The 19101-nt window shown below is 41.1% G+C and overlaps 1 protein-coding gene across 1 annotated transcript; it reads right to left on the minus strand.

The window, feature by feature from the left end:
* Positions 1-147: 147 nt before the first annotated feature.
* sdcbp2 (syndecan binding protein (syntenin) 2) lies at positions 148-18538 on the minus strand. Its single transcript, XM_074643239.1, has 9 exons — positions 18349-18538; positions 14185-14236; positions 13097-13193; positions 6905-7005; positions 5797-5961; positions 4946-5121; positions 4447-4618; positions 3269-3360; positions 148-1932 (listed from the first exon to the last, which is right to left on the minus strand). The coding sequence occupies exons 2-9, from the start codon at positions 14233-14235 to the stop codon at positions 1878-1880; spliced, it is 909 nt and encodes a 302-aa protein (XP_074499340.1). The 5' UTR covers position 14236; positions 18349-18538; the 3' UTR covers positions 148-1877.
* Between the last annotated feature and the right edge of the window lie 563 nt (positions 18539-19101).

Genomic DNA, 19101 nt, shown 5'->3' on the forward strand with positions numbered 1-19101 from the left:
CTGTTGTCTTCATCTGTGTGTTTGTCTGAATCGTGTGTGTTTTTTTCTTGCTTGATATTGTGATCCGACCACACTAAATCTAAAGAATAGATGTTTAGTATGAAGATAAATGTCCTCAGGGGAAGACAAAACACCACCAAGCCAATGTGAACAGAAAGACTGTTTATTTGTTTTACAATATTATCTTGGTTACATTCGAATATAAATTTTTAGATTTTCTTACAGAATGACAGTGATGTTTATCAGATTGCATACCTAGAAAATTAAAGGAATACATGCATCCAAACATGAACAGCATTAAAAGGAGCAACTTTTATATAACAAGTAGAAATTTCACAACTGCGAGCTCTGCTCAGTCTCATTGTGCTCATCAGTTAAGGAAGGAATATTACAGAGGGGGACGTCCTCTGATGACACTTAGCAGAGGAGAGCGAGTTCGTCGGCTAAACCCATGATGTGGAATTCTAAACGCCTTTCGATTTGAGCAGATGATTTTTTCAGCATCAAATGTCAGCAGTTTTCCTATGGTTAACACACAAGTTTGCTTTCATGAGTTCTCTCATTAACATGAGGCACCACAAACACAATAATAAAAAAAAAAAAGAGCTGTTGAACGTCACTGTTGAAATGGATACAGGAAAGACAACCTTTTAAAAGGTAGTGGAAAGTGCACTTAGTGGGTCCGCCCAGCACAGACCCTGTCCAGACAAACACCAACAATTCCCTCGGAAAAAAAACACAGTTTGAAGCGCAAAACCATATCCAAACAAACACCTTTCAACTAACCTCCGGCTCCGGCTTAACTAATCACATCAGTGCACTGTGATCTTGCTTGCTTGTGCCTTTCACCGTCTCATGGCTCGTACAGTGTTTGCGGACAGGGCTAAGTCCCAGCTTGCATGGGGCAACAAACGTCGACTGCTGCCCTTTTCCCTACACTCTCCCCTGGAATGTGCACACAGTGTTCCCCAGTACCTACAAATTCAACGCATCAGAGCCTCATCATGATCATTTGCCCCGCAGAGACAGGGAAATGTGGTACAACGATACCTCGCCATCTCTTGGAGAAGGTGGAAACTGCTATATGCTTATATGTTAGAAATGTTGGGGTTTCCTTAAAGAAAAAAATACTCTCCAAAATCAACACACATTTTTACCAATATATGGTACGAACTAAAAACAACGCCTTTGCTAAAAAACCTATTTGTTTTTTACTGGCCGAGTAAAAATGACACCGCAATCTAGAATCAAGTCAACAAACTTGTTCACCTAATATGAGGCCCCAGGTGTTTATTCAGATCAGATTACATACACACATTAAGGGGCCAAGTGCAGGGACTGGGGGCACAGCCGTAATCTACATGATAGGGCTCTGATGACTGACCGTCAGCTTTTACAGCATTTATGACAAGATGAAACGTCACGTGCCAATGATACGTCTCCACAATGAGGAGGAAGCTCTGGACTCATGATGGTGTGCATGGCTTTAAAATAACATTGAGTACTGTCCTTGATCTCAAGTACAAAACAAAAAAATAATACATGTAATACTTAGACTACAAGGTTAACGTATAGAAAGTACTAGACGTGTCAACAGAGATGGGGGGAGAGGGGGTGAATGTAGAAAAGGTAAAGACTATACTCAACAACTGAAGAATAGAAAAAAAGGCATTTTAAGATTATGTTAAAGATGAGAAATGGCAGCGATGATGATTGTGATGCAGGAGGTGGTTTGGTATGAAGACAGAAAGAGAGAGAGAGAGAGAGGGAGAGGGAGAGAGAAAGAGAGATAAAGATATGAGTGAGGAAAAGAGAAAGAAAGAGAGATATCTCTGTATTGTAGACATCCAGACAGTTTACAGCCCTCCTCCTGGTCTTCACACCTCTGGGACAGAGTGATCCATGGATGACCGCAGGAGACCTGACGACATCCTGGAAAAAAGAATCATCGATAAGCTTGTCAGTGAATAGCATCATGCCAAATCCATCTTCACACAGGGTTCATGTAAAGGGTAACCTCGGTACTTTTCAACCTGGACTCTGTTTTCCCATGTTTTTGTGTTAAAGTGGCAGTAGGCAGTACATTTTTGGCATCATTGGGCAAAAATTCCATAATAACCTTTCAGCATATTGTAATTTAAGTGTTCTCAGAGAAAACTAGACTCCTGCACCTCCTTGAAGGGGTGGTCTCGGTTTGCTTCCAAATGAACTGCGCTACGGTTCGGTGCGCTTCGTTTGTGGTGCGAGCATGATATTGACCTTGATCCGGTAGCAAGCTGCGCTGTGCATGTCAACACTAGACAGCAGACAACATTACTACAAAAGAGCCTACGCTCGCCCTCGCTATTCACATCAGTACTAAACAGGTCTAACATCAGGCTGTGTTGAAGACCATGGGCGTACCTCCTGATGGATCTTCGGAAATATTTTCGGCTGATGAGCATGTCACAGTTTAGGAGGGTTAATGCACGCCTCCTCCTCCTCCGTCTTGGGAGGCTACAGTGCATCAATACATTGTTTTCTAGTCGCAGCCGCGCCTCATTTTCAAACTGTATCGTTTGCCTTGAGTGAAAAGTTGCTACGAAGTAAAAAAAGATGACAAGGGCCAAGATCAAGCCGCGCAGTTGTCCCTCCATTGTTGCGTTCTGGAAGTCTGCTCTTCTTTGTTTACTTCCGGGAGTTTTCCAGCATGGAAATTCGGACCAATCAGTTTCTTTGCGCACCAAAATGTTGGTCTGCTTGTCAATGCTGCCGTGTGAACACAAACCAAACTCGAGGCAATATGCAACATGGTAACAATTTGGTCCCTGATTCAAACCAGAGCAAACAAAATACAGGTGTGAAAACGCCCTAAGCTATGCTTTCTATACTCCAACACAACAAACTCTGACAACACCGGCACCCCTCTCCAAACTCTCACTCACGTTTCCACCGTTGTCTTCCGGCAACACGTCACATGACACAATAACAAAAGTAAGAAAAGTGTTTTATTTCTCTGTGGGGTCCTTTCTATAATGTTGTCAGACACTAATAACAATCTGGGCCTGTCGGTGGCAAAACAAGAACTTTTAGTGGACGTACATTGACGGTGAGGAGTTGCCCGATTTGATTACATTGCAGCCAGTGATACGGCTGCAGCGTTCTCCCTCAATACTGGACCAGTTTAAAAAATGGTTGTCCCCATTAGTCAGCACAAAAACAAAAATAGGTCCAAGTTGAAAAATATTAAAGTTAACTTTTAAGGTTCACTGAAATGTTGAAGTCCTACCTCTTAATCATGTGTTCGTAGATGAACTTGGGCATGATGGTGATGGTCATGGCGGTCGGAGAGGTGGTCAGAATGTCCTTGATCTGAGAATCCTGGAATTTTCACAGAGGAAGAGTGACATGTGAGGACCTCATATGATCAATGAATTACCCTCACATTGTAGGTTCCCTAACCCTTGTGTCTTTTCATTTTTCGATCATTTTGGCTTTTAATGCATATGGCATAAATTTTGGAAAGAGTGTGAATTTTTTTTTCTTCTATTTGCCCTCTGGGGCAGATACATGCTGTTCTCATGGTTTCCACAGGGGGGAATCGCTGCTGTATTATGGAGCACTGCAGTGTTTGATGCAATGCATCAAAATCAATGTTGTTGCTAATCATTGACATATCCCAGACTGGGGCCTAGCATTTAGTATACAGAAAACAATTCAATGTTTGTGGGGGGGGGGTTAATAGAAAATATCAGTGGCATTATGTAAACAAACCGTTGTTGCAAATCAAAACAAATCCCCCTAGCATTTAGTAAACAGAAAATAAATACATTTTGTGTTTTGTGTGGTATTATGTAAACTAACTGGCATTTAACGGGTTAAAATTCTCAAAACTAATGAATATTTACAATATTAATATATCATTTTATGGCAGTTTTTGACACAGACATTTTTGTCCTCTAAGGACACCAGAGCAACTTTTTTAAAAGGGATGCACAAAGGGTTAAACATATAGGCTAAGAACACATTCAAAGCCTTCATCACAGGGTGGGATGAAACTACACGCCTACCAGAGACTAAAAGCAAACTACGGCTACATAACTGATACGAACTAAACACCTTTTCACGTCACATGTGTACAGACGTGGGAGCTGGTAAATGCTGCACTTACTTAAAAACGCTGCACGTTCCCGCGTTACACTACATTCTGCAAGCGTGCAAGCAGCCATCCCAATACAAAACTCAAATTAGCCACCAAACATTCTCTCGGCATCACACATGTTCTGTAGTTATTCTAATTAAAATGTTTAGTCCATGTTTTTCCACAATGCTACATCACTGATGTTCATCTTATCTTACAGCATACACATTACTTCCTCATGTAATGAGCACTTAGTAAACAGTTTGTATCCACAAATGACCAGACTATCTGATGAAAAGACTCAGATACAAAAACAAGTGTCTGACCTTGAGTCCAATAACGTTTTGTCCATTGATTTCACAGATGAAATGGTCAGTCAGCACGCCGTTGCGGGCAGCAGAGGCATCCTTGACCAGTGAGGTGATTTTACCAGACTTATAGATGAAGCCCACGTGGCCGGAGCTGTCTTTGTGCATGGTGACGGTGCGCTGAAATGGTCTAGAGAACACAAACACAGAAAGGATTAAACAGAGAGGAATCTACCGGTGTACAGCTTCGTCATAAAGAGCCCTATCCTTAGACAACGTACCAGTATATCTGTACATTTATAATCATGATCGAGAACATACAACACAACAACTCTATCTGATAGTGTTTGTGAAAACAAAACTAAAAGAAGAGCTGAGCAGCAAAGTGCAAATGATGGAGCAGCCAGCAGAGGGAGCCAAACTGTTCAGCTTCTAAGGACATACTATGAAACTGCAGAGCAGCATGGTCACTGTATGTGTGAACCATTACGGTCTTGTATCAACAGATAAACCTCACCTGTCCCGGACCACGAGCTCAATGCGGGTCTCGGCCGCAGCCTTCAGGGCCTTGTGGGCCTTGTCTACGCTCCAGCCGGCACAGTTCTGCCCGTTGACCTGCAAGACCTGGTCCCCAAAACGCAGCCCGGCCAGGGCCGAAGGGGAGTTAGCCTGCACCAGCTGGACAAACACTCCCTGAGAGAGGACAGAGGAAACAGATCAAACATTCATAATTAATCCAAGGAATGCAGAGACAAGAGACAGAAGACAGACGCCAATAGTGTAGAGAAAACAAAGGAGCAACTAAAGAGGAAGGGAGGCAAGGACACACAGAGGAAAGAGGAGATAAAAGAAAAGATATTGCTAGATATTTGAAACAGTGAAAGAATGGCATTATGTAGACACACTAAAATTAATATATATTTAGTGGGCTGACATTGGTTAAAAAAATGAACATTAAGTGAAAGTGGAAAATAGTATTAATATACAATTTTATAGCCATTTCGATCATTTTGGCTGACGCAGGTATTTTTGTCCTCTGAGAACACCAGAGGAAAGCACAAAGGTTAAAACTTAATTCAATAAACATCCCTCTGAATAACACCATCCCAAAAAGTAGTCGACTAATTGCTAAATTGGTATCGGTGAAACCCCTAGTGATCAAGTTGTCGGATCATGATGCTCCAGATAAAGTTAAACAGGTTAAACACTGAATGTTTACACCACACTCTGAAGCAGAGTTTGACTCCAGAGTCTTGTGTGGAAGAGTAGCAGAAGTCACCAGTGTGTTGTCAAAGGGGTGTTAATGACTGGGCTGAATAATTCATGCGAGAACAGGTGCCTGTCGGAGAGTTTGCGATGCTGACTCACGTTGTCGATGGCCCTGAGCCGGAGTCCCACCTTCCCGTCCTGGTCCTTACAGAGGATAATCTCCCGCAGCCCTGGGCGGATCTCTGCCCTCCTGATGCCCACGTCCGCCCCCGTCACCGGCCGCACCATCCCCCCGACACCTGACAGGGAGGGCAACGCCACTTGCTGTGGAGGGAGGAAGGAAGATCAGATAGTAAGGAAGGTGAAAGAGTGAAAGAGGTGGGTTGAGAGAGAACAAGAGGGTAAATTGAGTGGGGGTGAGACGGAGGCGAGAGGAAGAAAGGATTAAAGAGGCATGTTACATTATAATTCATGCTGGAGATAAAAACGAATGCTGCATCAAATAGAGGCACGTGGGAGGATTAATTTCATCTCCTCCTCCACCAGTGAATGAGATCAGGAATGCTTTAGGCACTGCTTTTGAAAACTTCATCATTAATATGCTCTGCACTAACAACGAAGAAATTAAAAACATCAGAAAATAATGGTAGAGGTGAAGATATCAGCAAATGGCAGAGGACACAGATGGTTAAATGCCAGCTGACAAGCTAGTAGGGTGATGTGAAAGCCTTGGCATCTGCAGGATCCGCAAGTACGCGCACACAAACACACACATACACGCACGCACAAATGGAGGGGAGTGAAGAGCTCACACCCTCCCACACTCTGCTCCAGGCCTGCGGTGAGTCACTCAGTAATGTGGATCTCCAGGAACAGAATACTGTTATGCTCCGATAGATCTACAGCTCCTTCCATCTACTAAAACCAGGTTTTTAATCAGGGCTGATGTGGCTTTAATGTGACCTGAAATCTAGGAGGTCATTTTTTATAATTTATTACAAGTCTTATTTTTTTCTTTACCCAAATTATAAAAACAATATTTTTTGGATGGATACAGGTGTTGGAGAGTTCTATGTGAAAAAAGTTGTAAGAAGCCTTTTTTGGCTCCAGAGAGAGCTGTGTGAGGTCTGATAAACTAACCCTAACCCCAGTGTTGTTTGGGGGCTGAACACTACAAGTGTGGAAAAGAAAAACAATCTTTCTTTCATCTTTCAGATGTTTGCATGCATTGACACCCGGCCCCCCCAGGACATACACAACTACTTACATTGTCAGCCACGGGCAACAAGGCCAGGTTCCTCTGGACTTCATCACTGTTGAGGGCCAGACCCATGTAGTCTCCCAGCTCCCCTAGGTTTGGGTACAAGGCTGGGACAACAGAGAAAGGAGTGGAAGGAGAAGGAGGAGGGTGGATGAAAAAGGGAGTTGAAGAAAGGTCCGAGCAGGTGGGAGAGGTGGAGAGTGAGAGACAGGTGGTTGGTAGGGTAGAGAGAACAGAGGAGAGAGAGAAATGATCAAATGTTACATACACATCAGCACTGGAGATAACAGGTTCATAGGTGTACAAACAGTGTTATATTAGGTGCACCTAAAGCATCTTTTTAGCTCATCTCATTCTTTCCTACATTTTATATTTCATTCATGCCGTCCATCACTAGGGCTGCAGCTATCCATTATTTTAGTAATCAAATATTCAACCAATTATTCCATCGGTTAATCAAGTAATCGGATAAGAAATCATTTTGCTTTATGATTAAAGAGCAATAGTAAATATACAAAAGAGAAAATAAGACTCTTAAAATGAACAATTAATTGGTTTCCTTCTTGGAAAAGTCAACATCTGTATGCTTAAATTGCATACAATAATATTATCTGTCAAAAGTAAACCTAAAATTGTATGCATCTAAGTGCCATATTACATTCTAGGTTTTCAATAAAACATTTTCTGAAATGTAAACAAATAAATTAATAATTTATAAGTACTAAAAAAAAAAAAAGGTACACATTAAGGGCTACTCCTATAAATGTACTATGAATGTATCTGATCGAACTGTGATGTGTTCAAATTCCAAATTGATATTGATTAATTATTAATATTCTTGTTCCCTGTGCACTCTCGCTGCACGTCTCTCCGCTCTGCCGCGCTGCTGCGGACTACACAAGTCATTCAAACTGATCTAATTATGTGGGCACAAAACCTGCTACAGGATAGGGTTGAGCAATATGACGGTATATAGTAGTAGTAGTAGTAGTAGTAGTAGAAGTAGTATAGAGTTACGCCAGGAATCGTTTCAGTCCAATCCATCACAGTAGGGTCATGCTTGAGCTACATTAAACCCTCCATAGGAAGAATGCTGATAATGAGCCCTCTGTGATGCAGTGTAGTAAAATTTTCCTGGCATCAGTATTCAGTTCGTTTCTACGAATCTCAAAGAGTTAGCTATGATCTGTGTGTGTCCATTCATCTTTAAATATTACGATGATATACAATGGAAACCTCTTGATGTGATTACTTCTGTCAGGGTTAAATTGAGCAATATAAGCGGATGATTTTTTAGTTTTTTACCTTTTTTCTTTATTTCTCATGCAGATTACCATCTAATTGACCTTTGTATATTTATTACATGAATACATAATTATGAAACAGAGAGCCACACATGCTTTCCCCGCACGCATGCATTCTCTGTCTCCATCTCTAGCAGCCGTGGCTGTTTCTCGTTGTTTGAGAAAACTACACGAGGTAGCCTGAGGAACACCAAGTTTTGCTAATGCATGTCAGCTATGTTTTTCATTGAGGGAAAATTACTTTCTTTTTCCCCATCATGTGCACGTGGCATCAGCCTCAGGTAGCCAGCTGGAAGCAGACGGGTTATCGTGAGGCAAAGTATCAGGGGAGTAAAGTAAAAAAAATTAAATTACCGTAGTTTTAAAATGTTTTCCCATGTTGTCATGTATGAAAAGACCCAAAATGAACACGGTAAGCGGACTACTTGATTACTATAAGCAAAGTATTTAAACAGCTTTTGTAATAGGAACGAGTCTGTCTCAAGCTTTTTGATCTATATTAGCAGTTGATCTTGCCTGCATGCATGACTGCATCACTTTTCTGGCAACGAGAATCTGTCGTTGCCCTTGCAGCAGAGCAATTATTACTTTATCCTGGCAACCGTAAAAGAGAGGACATGTAAAGAAGGTAGTCAGAGGTAGGAAGATAAGGATAAGCTAATATATGCGACATACATGAATAGTTGTTTAGAATTTTCTACCCATTTAAATTGTTCTTATGTGCTTGGAAAGTACTTGGGAGCCTCTATGTGCAGTGCCAAAAAAATGCAGTATATGGTTTAACTGGGGCGAAGTCCTGTATGTGGGTTTAGGGTGCTTTTCCCCCATATTCCACCAGCAACAAGAAAGCGCTCCCTTCCTATATTCTGCCTTTTAACTTCCTGTCTACCACGGACGTGGGGCTGTGTCACATTGCGCAGGTTGACTTTTTCTTTAGGGCTTGTGACCATATTGCAACTGCATTTTAGCAAATATTTGACTAATTTTACAACAGCATGTATAGCCGTAAGGACTGCCATAACTGTAAGAACAACAAAAACAACTTACAAACATTAGCCTGCGCTAATTAGTTCAGTTTTTGTGATCCAATCAAACCTCTTCTTGTTAGAGGGAAAACTTATTGACATACCTTCAGATGTCTGTATGTGCTTCAATAAAGCAGATATAAACAAGATCAATCCAGTTCTCCAAGACAGGCATTGACAATATTGTGTAATTATCATTACAAATGATATTATAAATAAAATATACACAATATATTAAGAGTGAAAAGTTTTGTTTATAAATCCAGACCAACAAAGCAAAAGTCAGCTTGTTTAATGATTGTGAGGATGACTGGATGAACAGTTATCTGACTCATTATCATTCACTCTGTCAGTATAAATATAAAAACGTTTTGTATTATTAGAGGCAAATAATATTAATTATTCAAAAGTCTGACACAACAACCAACAAGATCTAGATACAGTACCAGGGAGTAGCTCAGTGATTCTAAGTCAATACTCATATCAATATTGAGTATTTCTTTCATTTCAACAACGACTGTGCAATGACTGTACCAGGTGGGGTCGAGTCTAAAGTCAACATGGTTCAACCACAAACACACGCTCCACCCAAGCACTCACAATCACCCAACTGCACAGGTGCAGGTAACAGAGAAACACCCACATGTTGTTGGCCATACATAAAGTCATAAAAAGAGCAAATGATAGAGATCCTGACTCATCCTGTACATCCTGTACTAGGCCCTAATAAAGAACACTAAATGTGTTGTATTATTTCACAAAACGTTTTTCTTCATTTATGTTTTTGCGCTTTCCTGTTTAATCCAGTCAAATTCAAATAAGCTTTATCACCGACTCTTTCATTCACCTCTCCCACACAGGCCTGCTCCTCATCTACCCACATACAGTAGGCAAATCAGTGAACTCCGCTCTTTTATTCAATTCACAAGTATGTCTCTGTTCTTGCGTGTCACCCCTCGCCTGACCCAATTCTTCTCAGAAGTCTATCTTTAGCTACAGTATTTGGGAAACAGCCCCTGACCTCAAACCTCTATTTCCAGATTACCAGTAGTCTTTTTTGTGAGAATGTGACTGCATTTAGAAAAAAAAAATATATCTTAGGATAAGAATTTAGCTATTACAGAGCCGTCCTACCTTAGGGATTTGGCTGGCATAGACCGCCCTAAATTCAAAATAACTGCCAAAAATGGCAGCACCACTGTTGTTAGGTCTGTATGGCAATGACAACGAAGGTGGGGAACACGAACACAGAAATATACAGACTGAAAGGCTACTCAAACAGTAGCATGGTCCATGTATTAATAGGTATATATCGACCGTCAAGACGATTCATTTTGAATTTGATCAACGTCTTTTTTTTGTCCATGATAGCTAGCTAGCTAGCCAGTGACGAGAGAGAGCCGTTGATATCATGGCTTGTCCATCTCGAGTATCCTACTGGTACATTCTAATCAAAGATACAAGCAGGACTCAACCCTACAGGTCAAGCCCTGGTTCTCCCCAAGGTTTCAAGTTTTGCTAGAGTTGCAACGCGCTCTCGTGATCTTGATTGTTTAGTGTACGGTGGTCATTAAACTCAGTCCAAGCTGTCTTAAGTCAGTGTTTTCCTCGTCTTCATGAAGTTTAATATTATCCTAAGTTCAATGATGCGAACAATGTCAACAACCAATAGGAGCGCTCTCTCTAGTACCAAACAGGAAGCAGCAAGCGGGGAAGAAGGTAAACATGGAGGAACTGGTGGAGTTGTGGAGTGAAAAAGAGCGCCTCTTTGACGTGTCCTCACATTTGTACCACGATACAGTGGAGAAGGAAAAAAGTTGCAGTGATTATGCTATATGCTATAGCTAGCTAGCTAAACACTGTCCCAAACGGGGCTACTTGCAAGCTAACGTTAGCTACTGGAATGTTTGCTAATAGCCTACGAGCTCATCGTACGTTTCAGCTGAGGATTGCTGGCTTCAATCATATAAATCCGGCTGAAGTACTCGCTCTCTCTCTCTCTCTTTCTCTGCAGCAATTCTGTCCGCTTGTTTCTCAACTGTTTTTCTTCTAGTAAATTTCCACCACAAGCAGGATGTGACACCATCTCTAAAGAAATCTAGTTGTAGTCTGGTAAATAGTGACCCTGCAAGATCCCCAGTCTTTACTAAGTATTAAAGACTGTGACTAATAACTCTGTGACTTACGACACATTGTCTTAAGATGTGAGAGGGTGTCAGACTTCAGTCTTTTCAAAGTCTTTTCTCAAAGTCTCCTAGGTAGTGTCTGGAAGGCATTTTTGCTATCTTTGAAACTTTAGATAAGACAAACAGTTAGGACATTTTCCTGTAATGAGGCCTCTGGACTCGCGTCTCTTGAGAAGTTCCACTGGCTGATTATGAATCTTGCTTTACCAGGCTAATGTGTCTTATTGATGCTTTACAGTAAGGAATCAATCACAGTTGAAATTATTTTGCAGCTTTGAAAACGCAGATGAGGGTCGTGTGTGAATATTCCTGTTTACTTACACAGATGATAAAAGGCTAGGCTGTGGTCCCCTGTTGATGTCAATCAGTCACCTATCACTTCCCACTCCGTTTCTCTCCTCCACACCAGGAGAACAAACTCCTCCCATCTCTCCTCTAGCTCACTTTTAAGACCAATTCATACTTTACGCGTTCACGTGTCCGTTGGGGAACACTTTGGCCCGTGTGACGTAAATGTCGTCATCCGCCCGTGTCCGTGAGGGTCCTATGCTAACGTCTGCGTACAGACTGCATGCATAGCAAGCACACCGACTGCACATGCTCCGGTTAATCTCTTGTTCCTCTCTCCAGTCCAGTTGGGGGCGTATGCACCTCTGGTTTGCCAAGAAGAAGAAGAACAAGAGGATAACAAAATGGATGCTTGTTTTGAAGATAGGTTGAGCGAGGAGATCGGCTGTTTCCCACATTTATATAATTTGTCTTTCAAGGAATACAAAGACAGCCAAATGGTGTCGAAGTCCTGGCAAGAATTGAATAAGCGCTACCATTAGAGGGTGGATCGGGAAATGTGCATGTGTGAAACGCCTGACCAACGCAGACCCTCATGTAGTATGGATTGAACCGTGTGCACGGAACGCGGAAAGTATGTCCGAGCCTTCACACCCCCAGCTCTCTTCCTCCTCCCTCCTTTTCAAATCAACTCCTCCTCCTCTCTCCTTCTCCCATCATGCCCTGTCCCAGCGCAACTGCCAGAGCCAGTCTCCATGGTGACTCACAGCTAGCTCTGCTGAGGTAAAAACAAAAGACCAAAAGCCCACAGGACTTTGCATCCAAACAGAGAAAGGAGAAACTGAATGAGTGGGAGACTGGGAAAAGGGGGAGAAGTGAGTGAAAGTAAGTAACAGAGTTGTGTTCTGTAATCTCTAACAGGGCCCCTACCCATCTTTTACCCACTTTTAATCTTTTCTGGATGCCTCCTTTCTCTCGCTGTTCTTCCATCTCAGCCTGGCTTACTGCAAAGTTCATGACTACTTTCAAACAAAATCAAAAACAAAAACATTTCCCCCGAGCAGAATACAATAAGGGAGAAATCATAGCCGCTGTGGGGGCCCATTTACCCCCGTTATTATCCAAAGACACCATAACTCCTCCTCCCATCCCTGTTCTCTCACTCCACTCATCTTTATCCATCCCTAATACCACAGAGCTGTTCTTCTCCAAAGAATAGCAAAGGCTCCAAACCACAGACACCCCCGCTTAGAGACATCAACAAATAGCCAGCACACATGTTACGATTTAGAGAGAGGGTTTTTTTTTACAGATTTTCCTGAGCGTAAACAAGTTAGAAACACAATAGAGGGTTAAAATACTCTCTAAACTTTCAACGGTATATGTGAGACTCACTTGTTGCTGGCATCCCAGCAGTGGCAGGCTGAACCTGGTAGGTTCCCTCGGTGATGGCTGGCATGGGGGCGGCAGTCTGGGCAAACTGGGCCTGGGCCTAGAAAGTAATCAGACGCACCAGTCAACTGGAAGTGTACTCGAACTTTAAATGGTAAATACTGGATGAAAGGCGGTGCAACACAAATGAGAAATGAAGGAGAAATGATTGAAGCTGGGTTGTGAAGGAAACATGCATCTTCATTAGAAAATGCATGTCGTATTGAGTCTCAAACCCTGAATGAATGGTTTTTAAGCAAGTGTGAGTTGAGTGTACCTCAATGCACTTCAAAATTAAACAGTGTACTGTGGGCCAAAGCAATACAACTATTGGTAATCAGATTAAGGGATTGCAGAATACGTCTTCCTCCACAACAATGTACCAGGAAAAATAAAGGATATTTTCAATGATAAATGTTAAAGGAAACTTTGTGATTTAGTACTCAGTGACTTTCTATTGACTACAATTAAGTCACAAGAGACAACTTAAAGACAGAATGGTCCCTTGGCCAGGTCTTGTCTTCAGACATCCTGACATTTGGTCCCTAATATGGGTCAAGGATAAAAAACACTGCATCCTACATTTCCCATAATGCCTCTTGATGGAATATTTTATTAGATCCCCAGCCTTGTAAATGCTCACTTCTTTCAAACCCCTAATCACCAGCAGGCTTTCCGTTTGAAATCTTAGAAACTCCAGAGCCACAGAAGACATTATACAACTGTTTTCAGAGGCTGTGTAACACTCCTTGTGACGAGTAAACTGAATTTCTTTTGTGAAATCTGTGCTGTGCTCCTTTAATACTAGTCATTTCCAAAAATGTTAAAATTTTGAGTAATCTGTGTGCATTGTAACCCTCCTGCATGTTGCTATATTTGCCACATTTCTCAGCTTTACAGTCTGGAATCATATTAGCAAACATCTCGCTCCCTGCACATACGATCAGGAAGCATAAGCTATTTTTGTAATCATGCCACTACAGTCAGACTACAGAGCTAATTATCTCCGGATAGATGTCTCCGTCTAAATCGATTCACCCTAACACACTTACCTTGATGACCTTGTCGACCTTGAGGTCCTCGAGGGATGGATACAGGGACATCCTAAGGAGAAAACACAAACAGCTGTGAGTGGAGGACCTTGAGAAAGGGAGGATGGCATAGCTGTATGAGATAACAAAACAGCCAGATGAGCCTCGCCAGACTACTGACTGGGATAACCTCGTAGTACCTTAATGTCATCCATTAAGCTATAATCTATATTAACATTGTATCAAATGACTCGGTGGGGCGGCACGGTGGTGCAGTGGTTAGTGTTCCACCTCCCAGTGTTCGCGATGGTTTCCTCCCACCACCAAAACACGTACCCTCGCCACCCAGGTGGGGTTGCGTCGGGAAGGGCATCTATGCCAAATCAATGTGCGGATCAATGATCTGCTGTGGCGACCCCTAACAGGAGCAGCCGCAAGACGACCAACAACAACAACAATCACATCAAATGATTCTGTGATGTGATGGGATGATGAAAATGCTGCGTACCTGCCTGGCATTAAATGGCACAGAGATGACACATATGTGACTGACAGATGAAGAAAATCAAACATTCAGCAGGTCAAAGAGAGTCAGATGTTCTGCTCAGGATGTGGCAGCACAAACCACCGCTACAACACCTGAGGATGCTTGACATGCATGTGGTAAGTAGCCATTTCGTTCAAGCTCAATTTCGCGATGAGGCTGCATTGAAAATACAGTAGTAAGCAGGCGGATGGAAATGTCACTAAACATTGATAAGACTGTGTGTGTTGATTTTGACTTTCTCTTACTGCTGTAAATGACGTACATATGGACGACAGTACCAACTGAGAGGAGGACAGAGGGTATGCAGGTGGAAGTAGCACAAGAATTAAGGAACATTTATCATCTTTCTCTTTTATTCATTTACTCTCAAGCTCAGCACTGTGTTTTCATGATAAAGCTTTCTGTTCAAGGTCAAACAACGACACTACACTGAAAAACACAAGGTTCTGTACATATCGGTGACTTGTGTGAAGTACAGGGTGCCACAAAACACACATGATACAACATCATATTGTGATGAAACTTGTGATTTACACCCCTACATAATACATGAGTAAGCAGGGGTGGAGGGAAAACACATATGAGAGCATTAAAGCAAAGACAACGGTTAATGGCTCTCAGGGTTCTTTGATAATGTAAACCATTATGATACAGTAGTAATGACCAGTGATCGACTCATCACACTAGACTACTCAGAGGAACTCAGTGCCACAGCAATTAAACAAAACAGCAGCCAAGAGGGAAGAGGAAATGAAAGTCAGTCAGTCAGCTGACAGAGATGAAGCACAATACAGCAGAACAGGCTGAGACACACAGTAGAACCACGTCAGCTAATAAACACAGGTATGTTTGAGTCTTACTTCTGTCTGTGTGAATCCAATTCATTCCTTGCCTTGATACACTAATGCTCACACTGCTCCCTGTGGCCCAGTGTCTATAGTGATTTGGAACAAAAAAAGAAGGCTTTGGCTGCTTCTCAAGCACACGGATTACATCTATCTATCTGTTAATATTAAACGTGCTGGTGGTCAAAGGTGCATACATTGTAAATAGCAACATACTCAGTTTGATTCAAGCTGGATCTGTACATTTTTGCTTTATTTTACTAAATATATGACCTGGATGTTCTTTTTCTTTTTAACAACAATATTCCTGTCTACCCTTTCTTGACAACCCCACCCTGCTTTTTGTTGGTCTTATCTACGTTAAAAGACGTTGTGCAAGAAATCCAATGAGCTCGTTCTCTGTACTTGTGAAAGTGCCAAATAAAGTTATTTGAACTTGAGTTTCAAATCTATATATACCGTACCTCACTGCATGGAATTTATTTGAATGTAAGGTAACGTGAGGTCAAACTGAGTTGGTGTGGATTGCCGATTTGCCATGTCATGGTGAACACACGACCCAACGAGTCCCTAAAATAAAAGGCAAAAAATGCCAAAAAATAATCTTAAAAAGCAAACAGATTAGTCTTCCCAGTCACAAAAGCATTACTAATTCCTTATCCATTGTCTTCACCACATTGTGACAACTGTGTGTCACAATCACGAGATATGTGAACATCTCTTACTCAATAAGGAACAGGAAAACAAAGTGAGGAGGATGACAGTATAACATAAAAAACAACAGACATCACGACCGACCTCCTAACGGACTACAAAAAGACAAATGTCTGATGACTGACATGTTAGACACAAAAGACAGCAATAAGAAATATCAAGTTAAAAGATTTGACTCACTCCCTTTTGTATAGATTAACCCCATCACATATAATTTGTAGGGTTCGGCGTTTATGTTTTTGTTTTATTTATTAGCATTTATTAAAAAACGATGTGCTTTTTACTTTTTTACGACTTGACAAATCAGGCAAGTGAGTTGCTAGATTAACAAGCCCGATGTGGCATTTTACATATTACTGTTGAGCCCTGACTTCCACAGAAAGCTAATACACCATACTGCACCAAAATAACCCAACAAAAAAGAATGTATATTCAAATGTTTTAAAGAGTCACAAATATGAGTCCACATTGATATGCCACGTCCACACAGTGCTAGGTTATGTAGTTGTTTTACACCAGTAAGCAAAAAAAGGCCTCGAGTCCCTAAAATAAGCAAATCATTCTGACCACAATCACATTACTGCCACTCTCCCAGCTACTCCAGCCACTACTCTACTCTGTTATTCTCAGTCCTCACAAGACAACAGCATCATTGTGTTAGTGGACACAGAGGGGCATTTTCATACCGTCTAGTGTTTACCTTGCAGCTGTGTTTGTTTGCTCGCTTAAGTCCCTTTATATTCCTCCCTCATTCGGACTAGTTGGACAGAGGTAGAAGTGAATAAGCCTGGAAAAAAATTTAGCTTTTTTTCCAATGACATAACTTAATCCTTGAGTCACTTCTGCCACTCCAGTTCAAAGAAGGTGGGAAAAGTGATGTTCTTTGCAATGTAATTTCTACATCTGTATATAAACAGGCAAAGAGAAACGGTGGTAAAAAAGCTTGGTGAGTATCTTATGTTTGCATTGCTTTGATGAGGGCAGTTAGAATAGAATAGAAAGCTTTATTGTCATCGTATTAAATACAACATGATTCACAGTTGCAACTTCTGGTCAGTGCTTTAAAACAAATCCTTGACAAGACTAAACGAGGCAGATAAAACATATAACAGGTAAAAACACACACAGTTATAAAGCAAATAAAACAGGTAAAGTAGATGTAATAAATAAATATAAACAGAAATGTTACACTAGAGGAATAAAATAAAATAGATGTAATGTAAACAGAGGTAATTGCACTTGTAAAACAGGTAGAGTAGATGTGATAAATAAGTTCAGGAAGAAGCTTTCCCATCACTGCTGAGCTCAGCCTCAAAGTATGTAGCTATAGCAGAGCAAAAGCTTTGGTTGGAAACTGGAAAGGAAAGAGAGGACTAACTTCAGTAAGCCTGAACGAATTGGTTTGATACAAGAATGTGGTCTTCTTGGCAGCTTATTCCGGTCTATTGACATGGCTGGGAAACAGACAGAGGGAGGGATGGAGGATGGAGGAGGAGGAGGAGGGCTGACAACGGTCTGAACTGACCCACACCCTTTCTACTGTACCGTTAAATGGCCCACACTGTGTTAGCTTAGCTTATTATGACTTCACACGTTACATAACATACCGTTAGTATGTTATTATAAACAAGAACTCACTGTTAACGCTATAACAACAACAGGCTCAGGGATGACAATACACAGGGATTAACTGAGTATAATAGTAGCTAGGCGTTTCCCTCAGCGTCTAATATCTGTTTATCATTTAGTCTGTATCACGTGATTATAGTTAAGTTACAACATGAAACAATGCTAATCACCGTCATGCTGCCTCAGTGCAGTTACATCAAAATAACCTTCCGCTGGTTGACCGCAGAGAGACTGCTCTGCTAGATACTAGACATTAGAAACAGATTGATAGATGAAGACACAGCTGGTGTGTTTTAGCTGAGTCTGGCTCAGCACACCGTCTTTGTTCCGTGATAAACAGCAGGAAGAGCTAGCTTGTTAGCTTGTTAGATAACGTTAAACGAAACCTAAGTGTTAGCTGATAGCTGCTAGCGGGGTCCGTTAGGGTTTCTTTAGTGGAGACAGGCTCACCTTTAAAGTCTTGGTTGTAAAAAAAAAATCCGCTTGAAGACTTCTGAATCGCAGACAGCAGCTAACTCCTCTATTGTGTTTGTCTCTCTTCTCAGTCTCTCTGGCTGCTCTTCGTCGTGCTGAGGGGGATTCTGGAAAGTGATGTCACTGCTGCTGCTGCTGCTGCTGCTTCCTGGTCCTGCACACACGTCAATCGGTGATGATGACGTCATAAGCCACGCCTCCCGTATCGGTCACATGAACTTTCTGACTCACCAAATGACCATTTATTCAAGAAACAGACCTTATAATAATAATAATAATAATCACCATGACCATTTATTCAAGAAACAGACCTTATAATAATTCTGTTTTTCTGTTAATAGAGGTATGAACTCCAGGATAAGGGCCTTGTTTCAGGACAGGGTGGTTTCTACTCCGGCAGCAACATTTTATTGGAGTAGTTTTGTTAGTGATATTGATTTATATATATATATATATATATATATATATATATATATATATATTAATCTTGTTAGTGATATCGACTTACTATTATATATATATATATTAATCTTGTTAGTGATATTGACTTATTATTATATATATATATATATATTAATTTTGTTAGTGATATTGACTTATTATATATATATATATTAATCTTGTTAGTGATATTGACTTATTATTATATATATATTAATCTTGTTAGTGATATTGACTTATTATTATATATATATATATTAATCTTGTTAGTGATATCGACTTACTATT

This window comes from Sebastes fasciatus, chromosome 8, assembly GCF_043250625.1.
Source record: "Sebastes fasciatus isolate fSebFas1 chromosome 8, fSebFas1.pri, whole genome shotgun sequence".
Lineage (NCBI taxonomy): Eukaryota > Metazoa > Chordata > Actinopteri > Perciformes > Sebastidae > Sebastes > Sebastes fasciatus.

Coding starts and splice junctions, on each gene's coding strand:
- sdcbp2 (XM_074643239.1), bottom strand. CDS start 14,235: ATGTCCCTGTATCCATCCCTCGAGGACCTCAAGGTCGACAAGGTCATC. Junction 3,361..4,446: donor AAAACGTTATTGGACTCAAG/GTCAGACACTTG, acceptor TGAAAATTCCAG/GATTCTCAGATCAAGGACAT. Junction 1,933..3,268: donor TACGAACACATGATTAAGAG/GTAGGACTTCAA, acceptor TCTTTTTTCCAG/GATGTCGTCAGGTCTCCTGC.